The sequence below is a fragment of the Brassica napus genome, chromosome C5 (genome assembly GCF_020379485.1).
Source record: "Brassica napus cultivar Da-Ae chromosome C5, Da-Ae, whole genome shotgun sequence".
Classification (NCBI taxonomy): Eukaryota; Viridiplantae; Streptophyta; class Magnoliopsida; order Brassicales; family Brassicaceae; genus Brassica; species Brassica napus.
The window spans coordinates 31,225,570-31,236,188 of record NC_063448.1 but is presented as its reverse complement, the minus strand read 5'-3'; the positions used below and the strand labels follow the sequence as shown (position 1 = coordinate 31,236,188).

General features: G+C 37.5%; 1 protein-coding gene across 1 annotated transcript; it reads right to left on the bottom strand.

The window, feature by feature from the left end:
* Positions 1-3,264: 3,264 nt before the first annotated feature.
* LOC106401435 (amino acid permease 5) lies at positions 3,265-6,155 on the bottom strand. Its single transcript, XM_013841950.3, has 5 exons — positions 5,658-6,155; positions 5,152-5,385; positions 4,831-4,924; positions 4,170-4,542; positions 3,265-4,093 (listed from the first exon to the last, which is right to left on the bottom strand). The coding sequence occupies exons 1-5, from the start codon at positions 5,761-5,763 to the stop codon at positions 3,437-3,439; spliced, it is 1,464 nt and encodes a 487-aa protein (XP_013697404.1). The 5' UTR covers positions 5,764-6,155; the 3' UTR covers positions 3,265-3,436.
* Between the last annotated feature and the right edge of the window lie 4,464 nt (positions 6,156-10,619).

Sequence of the window (10,619 nt, the reverse complement as noted above, 5' to 3'; positions counted from 1 at the left end):
GTCCTCAACGACATGTCTCTTTTTGAGGTCCTAAACAAGACCAAACCATCTTTGGACCACTTGCGTGTGTTTGGATGCCTCTGTTTTGTGATGATACCTGGGGAGCTAAAGAACAAGCTCGATGCTAAAAGCTCAAAAGCTATGTTCATTGGTTACTCTCCAACTCAGAAGGGGTATAAGTGCTATGATCCAGAGTCAAGAAGGGTTCTTGTCTCAAGGGATGTGAAGTTTGTAGAATCTAGAGGCTATTATGATGGAAAGAGTTGGGATGAGCTCAAAGATCTTTCTCAATCAGCCTCAGATAGAGCAAACAACCTTAGGGGAGTAATGGAGAGCCTGAGAATCAATATGTCGTCTTTACCAAGGGTGGAACATGTCCCTGAAAATGTTCCATCTACTGCAGCTGATAGTGTTGAGAGCACTCATCCTGATCATGAGGGGCGCAGTAGAAATGTTGAGCATTCTACACAAGCTCAACCTGAAGAGAACTCTGTAGCTCATGATCAAGATGAGATGCCATCAAAATCAGATGTTGAGACTCAAGTAGATGCAGCAAGTGAAGAAAATGAAGCAGAGTCTGAGCAGATACAAACTTTGAGAAGGAGTACAAGGATCAGGAAACCCTCATAGTGGATCAACACAAAAGTTTACTTCAATGCTGAAGTTGTAGCTCACCCAATAAGTACAGTATGCTCCCTTGCTCAATATCCAGAAGATCACAAAGTCTTCATCAGTGAATTGGATCAGGAATACATTCCAAGAACATATAAAGAAGCTATGCAACACAAGGAGTGGAGAGAATCTGTTGGAGATGAGATGGGAGCCATGATAAAAAATGATACATGGTTTGAGACTGAACATCCAAAAGGAAAGAAGGTAGTGACAAGCCGGCTTCTCTACACTATCAAGTATGGAGCCAATGGAAAACCAGAAAGAAAGAAAACAAGACTGGTTGCAAGGGGATATACTCAAGTATATGGTGAACATTATCTAGACACTTTTGCACCAGTGGTCAAGCTTCAGAATATAAGGATTCTCTTATCTCTTGCTGTCAACCTTGAGTGGGATTTATGGCAGATGGATGTGAAGAATGCCTTTCTTCAAGGAGAATTGGAGGATGAAGTCTACATGAGACCACCTCCTGGTCTTGAGAACATGGTGAAGCCAGAAAATGTTCTCAGATTAAAGAAGACAATTTATGGCTTGAAGCAATCTCCAAGGGCTTGGTACCATAAGTTGAGCACCACCCTCAATGGAAGAGGCTTTGTAAAGTCAGAAGCTGATCACACACTCTTCGCATTAACTAGTAAGCAAGGTATTGTGGTCATCGTAGTCTATGTGGATGACATTATCATCACTGGTAGCAATAAGGAAGGTATTCTCTCAACTAAAATATTTCTTAAAAATGCCTTTGATATCAAGGATTTGGGAGAGTTGAAGTATTTTCTTGGGATTGAGATCTGCCGCTCTAAAGAGGGGTTATTCTTATCTCAAAGAAAGTACACACTTGATATTTTAAATGAGGCAGGAAACCTTGGGAGTAGAAAGGCCAAGACTCCATTAGAAGAAGGATGCAAGGTGCTGAGAGAGGGGGAGTATGGGTCTACACCATTTGGAGATATCAAGAAGTAGAAGAATGGTGGGCAATCTCATCTATCTAACCATCACCAGACCAGATGTGTGCTTTGCTGTAAATCAAGTGAGTCAACACATGGGAGCTCCTAAGGTGCATCATTGGAATATGGTGGAGAGGATCTTAAGGTACCTAAGAGAGGCGTCTGGACAAGGAGTATGGTTGGGATGCAACAAGAGTACAAAGATTGTAGGCTACTGTGATGCTGATTGGGCAGGTGATAGAGTGGATAAGAGGTCCACAACAGGCTACTGCACCTTCATTGGAGGTAATTTAGTTACTTGGAAGAGCAAGAAGCAGAAGATTGTGTCATGCTCAAGTGATGAGGCTGAGTATAGAGCAATGAGAAAGCTAACCAGTGAGCTTATTTGGATCAAGAACCTAATGGTAGACTTGGGCATTGCGGCCACCACACCAATCACCATGCACTGCGATAACCAAGCAGCCATTCATATAGCTTCCAACAGTGTGTTCCATGAGAGGACTAAGCATATAGAGGTGGATTGCCATAAGGTTAGGCAAGCCGTGAAGCAGAAGATCATTCTACCATGCTACACTAGAAGTGAAGATCAGTTGGCTGACATCTTCACAAAGGCTGCAAGCTCTAAGGTCTGTGAATTCATTCATTCAAAGTTTGGACTCATAGAACTCCTATCTCACTGATCCTCTTAGCCATGAGGTGTTCTACTATTTTTCCTTGGCTTGGTTTTTATCCCATGTGGTTTTTCCAAGTTAAGGTTTTAATGAGGAAATGCTTCATGGTTTCCAAGCTTGACCAGTCTCTAGGAGTGTTGAGATGAAGCAATAAAGAACAAGAGAATCAGGTTAAATCAGACTAGGCTGGACTTGAGAATCAGACTAGGCTGGCTGGACTTGAGAGTCATACTAGGCTGGAATTGAGAATCAGACTAGGCTGACTGGACTTGAAAATCAGACTATGCCAGACTTATAAGGTTCTATAAGGTTTTATAATGCTTGATAAGGATTATTATACTGGAGTATTTTATTGAAGAGAAGAGGAAGAGAGAAGAATACAGTTGAAGATACTTTAAAACAATGAATATTTTATTTTATTGTGTACTGAGCCAACTTGCCTTTAAATACTTATATCCAGATCTACAATTAATTCAATGAAACTATTTTCTCCTTCTCTTGCATTTTGAAATCTACATCTCTCTCATTCTTTCTCTCTTTCTCATGGTCTTCGTGTTCTTCGTTCCCCAGAAATAAACTTTCAATAATTCTCTCATTGTACCAGGGAAGAGTTGATCGAATAGTCAAGCCAAGAAGGCATTCGACTACGGTTGCTTGAAGATCGATCCCAGCATCGATCTAAAGGATAAGGAAAAGCATGTGGGAAATTCTGAACGCACGTTTGAAGTGAGTGGATGCATTGGTTTAGCCATCGCTCATAGCCTTCGGTTGATCCGATTGGACCTATGGTCGTTCGGATTAAACGTGTTAGATCACAGATCATGATGGACTGGCCTGATCAAGGTATGGGCGAATTGGTTGGTTCGGTGGTTAGATGAATTGATCTACATATGCGAACTGAAACTATTCGACTTGTTTAAGTGACCGAGAAAGTCAAGATTGATATAGGGGAAATTAACTTATTTCGACACTAATCATGGCAGTCCAATATTGAATTCACTAATGTATTATGAACAAGAATACGAACTCAACCGATGTTCTGGGTAGAAGATTTCTTATATAACACTTAACTAACTTGAAAGATTACGTTACAACATCCAATTATATAACTGCATCCCTATTGCAGGAATTTATTTGATTCAAAGGCTCTCAGAAATCTGTCTTAAAAGGTCTGTAACTCTTGAGATCAGTAACAATCCCAACTACAGATCCTGCGGCCGCGGCTACGGACACAACAAGACAAGCCAGACTTAAGACTTGAAGACAAACCCATCTTGTGCTCCATCTCCGCACATTCTTCTGTACAATGTACATCTCCACAGGGAAATAGACCGTTAGAGGCCAAAAACCAATGGCCCCCAAGAGACCAAGCACATCATTGAAGAAAGGCATTAGCATAGAGATCAATGTTGTTGTAATCACAAAGATCGTCCTCCACACGAGCCTGAAGAGATTCAACTTGAAAGGCTTGGATCCTGGAAAGAGGTGGATCTTGGTCTCGTTTGTGATGAACTTACTCTCCGGATACCTCTTGGAGGCTTCTTTCTCCACAAAGGCAAAGAGTGGCTGGCAATAGACTTGGTAAGCTCCAACTAGATGGATCACTATGGCGAGATTGGCTATGTCAAGCAACCAATAGGGGTTTCTGAATCCTCCAGCAGCAAGGAGATTCCCTGGTGAGGAATCCCCAAATGCTGCATACCCTACGCAGCCACAGAGCATGTAGAAGAGCGTTGTCACTACTACACTTATGAGAGTCGCTTTCCTCATTGTGTTTTCCTCTGCAGGTGGTGATTTTAATGTGTCCTGCAAAATCATTAAATTAAATTATCTTGTTAAACCATTCACTGAACGAACTCTGAGCTCTGATATAGAAAAATACCTGGATCTCGATGAGAATCATGGAGTAAGCATAGGCAAATGCAATGTTCCCAAGAGACTGAAAAGTTCTCCAGACTTTCTGGGTAGGTGTCACTGTCCCACTCGATGTCACTGTCCCAATGGTGACTCCAGTGAGAGTGCCTTTAATTTCTTTGTTCTCTACCACTTTGGAGATACCAAGACCAAGTCCAACGGTGGAGTAACCAAAAGACATGACTGCAGCGACAATGGACAGCCACCATAACTGATCAAAATCCGGAATCTGAGAGAATACGATTTGGATAACACCGAACGCAATCATGTAAGGATTGCCATTGACATGACATGGATCTTTGTCCCCATTGCTTTGTTGGCAACTTGTTCGTTGGATTGCTCTGTAATTTTCAATCATAATTAGCAGAAAACAAACAATTAACTAAACCAGTAGGAGAATCTGACACAGTGACAGCTTTTTAGAATCTTGGAAAAGTAACTGTGGCAGATTCTTTAATAATAGAATTAGTATAAGTTATGCTTCATTGACTTTGAAAGTTGCATTATTGAGCCGAAACTAAATGACAATATTCAACAGCAAAGTGGGACACGCATCTACTTTTTGTGAAAGACTTTGCAAAGTTAAAAAAATAAACAAAGAAGTTGAAAACTAACAAGTTTGAACTTACATCATGCTTACAGCTGATGCAATAGTGTAACCAATTGCAGTACCAAAAAGATTAACATACTGCACAACTCCACATATTTTTACCTTAATGCCACCTGAAATTTTTCCAAAACAAAAATCTTTATTACCACAATTTTCCAAACGTAATTCCGCTATATATATTAACTGAAAGAATCTAACCCTCTTTTATGTCTTATGATTAATCTGTGAAAACATTATTAAGCTCAAGCTTTTGGATCATTTGAATATTCCTCTATTCATATGACTATACCAGTCAAACTCTCAAGTGAATCTAACAAGCAACACCGATATGAAAATTTACCGAGGTTCGAGTGGATAGCATCCATGTAAGTGTAGTTTCTCTTGCCCGTGACAGAGTCGCCGGAGCGGTAACAGGAACAGAGGAGGATAGAAGTGTAGTAAGTGACGAGAGAGAAGAGCATCATAACTGTTGGACCACCGACCCAACCAATCTGAGCAACAGCCCATGCCAGAGACAACACTCCAGAACCAATAACTGCTGTAATGATATGTGCACTTGCTGTCCACACCGTCCCTGAATCCAATCATAGCACCATAACATTAAAAGCCCAATCGGAAGGAAAAACACACAAATAAAAAGGTCAAACTTGCAACAATCATGTTTTTTAAATATATATAAACAATTGAGAGTCACATAGTCAAATTTAAGCTTTACGACTTAAGTTTACTATGATTTTGATTTTTTTTTCTGTTTTCACAAACAATTTATAATTCTTTTTGACCAAGTTTACAATAGCCTAGTTGGGCTTAATAGGAAAAGTAAAAAAAAGTTTAAAATAATTGTACCGGTTCGCTTGGGACGGCCATCTTCGTCGAATAAGTCGGAGCTGTTTCGAGGAAGAACATCCATGGAGACACCTAATCCTTGAACATTCTTTAAATTCTCCACCATCTTCTTCCCGACAGAGTTTAGGGTTTTTAGTTTTTTTTCTCGGTTAGATCTTGAAATTGAATGGAAAGGAATCAAAGGGAGGTTGAATATTATTTTTCAAATAAATCAACGGTCAGCAAAGAAGGATGTGTTTCAGTTTTCTCTGGGCTGAAGATTCTGTAATTGAAAGAGAGTGAGGCATAGAAAATGAGAAGTAAGGTCTGTGAGATTGTAAAAATGCATGGATAATAGAACTAACATAAGATCGAATTTATTAAATATATAAAGCCGCTTGGAATACAGAGACATCCGACTTGCATGAAGAAGAGAGGAAACCGCATCCGCATGTGCTTCTTTTCCTTCTCTAGCTTTCTTTTTCTCCTACTATATTTGATTATTATTATCTTTGGATAGGCCCAATTGGTTGAATGCACATTATGTGTATAAATTATTTTTGAGTAATATTAAATTACGGCGAATAAATAAATCAAAATCATTATTTTTTTATTTACAATTATTAATAGTAAATAAATCTAAACAATACCTTTAGTTATTTTATATGTTATATAATTAAATTTTGATGATATCAACATGAATATATAATAGATTTTTAATAAGGATATTTATTGAATGAGAATTTCTACTCGTAAGTTTATAAAATCAATGGTATTTTCTTATAAAAAATAATTTAAATTATTGATCACGAAATTTTTAGTGTGTTGCTTTCAATAGTTTGAATAATTTATACGCAAATTTAATTAATGTTGGGGACAATTTTTGATCGTTCTAACACTCTTAAACCTCGATTGGTAGAGATGGTAGCCAAACATTGACAGTATGCTCTCATAAATTTAATTAATAAATTGCTTGGTTGAGCGATAAGTGATTTATATATGAAATTAGATTATTATAAAATATAATTTTCTTATTTATGAATAATATAGATATCTTATATTTATCATATATATATATATATATATATTATTTTTTATATTTTTATCAAAAATAATTAATTAGATTTATTTAAAATAATTTTATTGAAAAACTATTTTTTAAAATTAAATTTAAATAAAAAATTATTAAAAAAATATTTATTTTTAAAAAATATTTATTTTTTGGATATAAACATAATTTTGTGATATTATTATATAAAATAAGTTATTTTAAAAAATTTATATATTTTAAATCCAATTTTTTCATCCATTTACTATTCAGCATATTACGAGGGCACAAAACACAATGGCGGACAAGCTAGCACGAGGTGCTAGAAATCAGCCTGCTGCTATGGTTTATATTGATTCGATTCCCCCGAGATGGCTCTTGGATCATGAACATTTGTATCATCTAAATGTTATTCTAAATGCTTTAAAAAATTGTTGATTGGGATAATATAGAACATAATGTTTATGTTAATGTTCTACAAAAATAGATGTTATTGGCATATCGATTCACTTTAGCTTTTCCATGTTCTACAACTTACAATTAATAAGTCAAAGAATAGTGTTAAGTCAACATTTAGATAATTAGTTCCAAAAAAATCTCATAGTCCCTGACTGAATCTGTTTTAACTCATTAAAATAACACAAGTGACATTCAAAATAAAACATAAAGTCAGAACTACTTCTGGGAGACGTAAACAACAATGTCTTCAGTGATACAGTCTGAAATTATTAAAAAGAAACTAAGAAATCCATGTAAACTAAGAAAAGTAGAAAACATACTTGATGAGAAAGGGAATTTCGACAGACTCTATAAGGTATTGACTGATAGAACTCGGGTGGGTGGATGTCCGACAACACCATCAGGGTGTCGTTAGACACTAGATACTCTACAATACATACTTTTTCCAAAAAAAATATTTACCAGTGGATTATCTCCCGCCAAGTGCTTATTTAAAATTATTAGATCGACTTTGGAGGCATTTTTCAGGCTAGTTAAGGATGAGAATCTGCTTGTATACTCAGGCTTGCGCATGCCATGCCTATTGTTGGTTTTGGATTTTCCAGGATATAGAGCATGCTCGATCCGGCTCATTTATCCATTCAGTAGATTGGTTTTCATGCTGCTCTTTCAGTCAAATTAACTTGTAGTTTTATTAGATAAAATCAGTTTAGAGACGTAAAACACAAATGATATGAGCTAGATAAGTAAAATCAGTCCTACTTTCTTTTAGGTTTTATTTTTAGATCGGAGAAAAGAGAGGTGCTCTACTGATCAACTCGATATTTGATGTATTATTTTTTGCTTTATAGCATCATTTCATGTTTTCATAGTATCACGGAGAACCATTATTTATTTTACTTTACAGATACTTTTTCTTGTTCACGACTGTACAAATACTATATATCAAAAATTGGGAAATTAGAAAAACATTATCAGTGAGTATGCTAATTTGGAGTTCTCACTAATGAGTAATCAATACTGTAATTCTTTTTGTTAAATATTTAAAGTTTGATTTTCTTTGATGGTGCAGCCATGAGTAGAGACATTGGAGAGCTGAGTGAGTCTGACGAGAGAGAGCCAAACTTGAGAAGAGAAGAGCCAGACTTGAGAAGAGAAGAAGCAAATGAGCTAGCCAGCTTGTGGAGTGGACCAGTAACCAGATCAAGACTGAGAGCACAAGAGAAGAGCCTCCAACACTTAGCCCAATCCGTGGGGCTTAAATCAGAAAAGGAGAACCAATATAAACCAGCCTGTTGGTTAAATTGTATTTCAGTGTAATTTGATTTCATTTAAATTAAACCAATTTCGGGTAGGGTTAGGATTTAATAAAAATCAATTTCGACTGGGTTTAGATTAGGAATTAGATTAAACCATCTTGGTTTATGATTAGGGTTGCTGGGGGTTTTCTATTTATCTTTCTACGGAAACTTTGTGAAAATCATTCAACTCTTCAATCAAAAACTTTCAGCAAAGAGTTGTTTCGTTTTCTGCTTTCTCTGTTCAGCTAAAAGAACATTGATCTCACCTTAGGGAAGGAATTCCTTAGCTAAAACCATCTTAGACAATACATGGTAATCTTGTGTCTTTGAGTAGCAAACCATCTATGTCGCCATTCCATATCTTCAGAGAGACGTCCATAGTCCAGCAGAGTGCTAGTAGTCTCCAAGGACAACCCTCTTTCATTCCCCTTCAAATGATCCCGGAGCAGAAGCCATACCCAGGCTGCACCAAGTGGTATCAGAGCCACTTGAAGGTTAGGGTTTGCGATTTGTCTACTCAGATCATTCACTCCATCAAACACTTTTCTTATCTTTCTATCTGTTGTAAGCCAGCTGAGCCAACCCTGCAAATCAAAAAAAAAAAAAAAGAGATCTCTGATCCAAATCAAAAAAAAAAAAAGCTGAACAGTAATCCAGCTAGCTGAAGAGAAATCCAGCTCAGGGTGGTCTTTTGCAGGAGTATAGGGATGTCTTTCCAGAGGATAATCCAGTTGGTTTACCACCCATTAGAGGTATTGAACATCAAATTGACTTTGTACCAGGAGCTTTCATTCCAAACCGCCCAGCATACAAGAAAAACCCTGTTGAGACAAAGGAGCTCCAGAAACAAGTCAATGAACTCTTGGAGAAAGGCCACATCAGGGAAAGCTTGAGTCCCTGTGTTGTACCTGTGCTACTGGTGCCTAAGAAAGATGGGAGCTGGCGCATGTGTGTGGACTGCAGATCCATCAACAACATCACGGTTTATTACATACATCCTATCCCACGCTTAGATGATATGCTAGATGAGTTACATGGTTCATGTGTCTTTTCTAAAATTGATTTAAAGAGTGGTTACCACCAGATTAGAATGAAAGAAGGAAATGAGTGGAAAACTGCTTTTAAAACTAAGCTAGGATTGTATGAATGGCTTGTGATGCCTTTTGGTTTTACTAATGCACCTAGTACATTCATGAGGTTAATGAACCATGTCTTGAGAGCACTGATTGGTCGATTTGTTTTGGTGTATTTTGATGATATACTGATTTATAGCAAGACCATGAAAGGACATGTTGATCATTTGAGACAAGTGCTAGATGTGCTTAGGCAAGAGAATCTGTATGCTAACTATAACAAATGCTCTTTTGGAACAGATAACCTTGTGTTTCTAGGCTTTGTTGTGACATCACAGGGCATACAGGTTGATGAGGGAAAGGTGAAGGCTATCAAGGAGTGGCCGACCCCTAAAACCATTGGAGAAGTCAGAAGTTTTCATGGACTTGTTGGGTTCTACAGAAGGTTTGTAAAAGATTCCAGTACAGTTGCTGCCCCACTGACTGAAATCACCAAAAAGAGTGTAGGATTCACTTGGGGGCAAGCTCAGGAAGAAGCATTCCAACTGCTGAAAGGAAAGTTAACAAGTGCTCCTTTACTTGTACTTCCTGACTTTTCTAAAACTTTTGAAATAGAATGTGATGCATCTGGAGTTGGAATTGGAGCTGTGTTGATGCATGAGAAGAGACCTATAGCTTAATTCAGTGAGAAGCTTGGAGGTACCATCTTGAATTATCCAACCTATGACAAGGAGCTCTATGCCCTGGTGAGAGCCTTTCAGGTGTGGCAACATTACCTTTGGCCTAAAGAGTTTGTGATCCACAAAGATCATGAATCTCTTAAACATCTCAAAGGTCAACAGAAGGTGAACAAGAGGCATGCTAGGTGGGTTGAGTTCATTGAGACATTTCCTTATGTCATCCACTACAAGCAAGGTACGGAAAATGTTGTGGCTGATGCACTATCCAGAAGGTATGTTCTTTTATCTTCAATGGAAACAAAGCTTTTGGGATTTGAATAGCTTAAGTCTTGTTATGCTGATGATTCAGAGTTTCAGGAAGTGTTTAGACAGACTGAAAAACATGCTAGTGGTAAATTTTATCAAGTAAAAGGTTTTCTTTT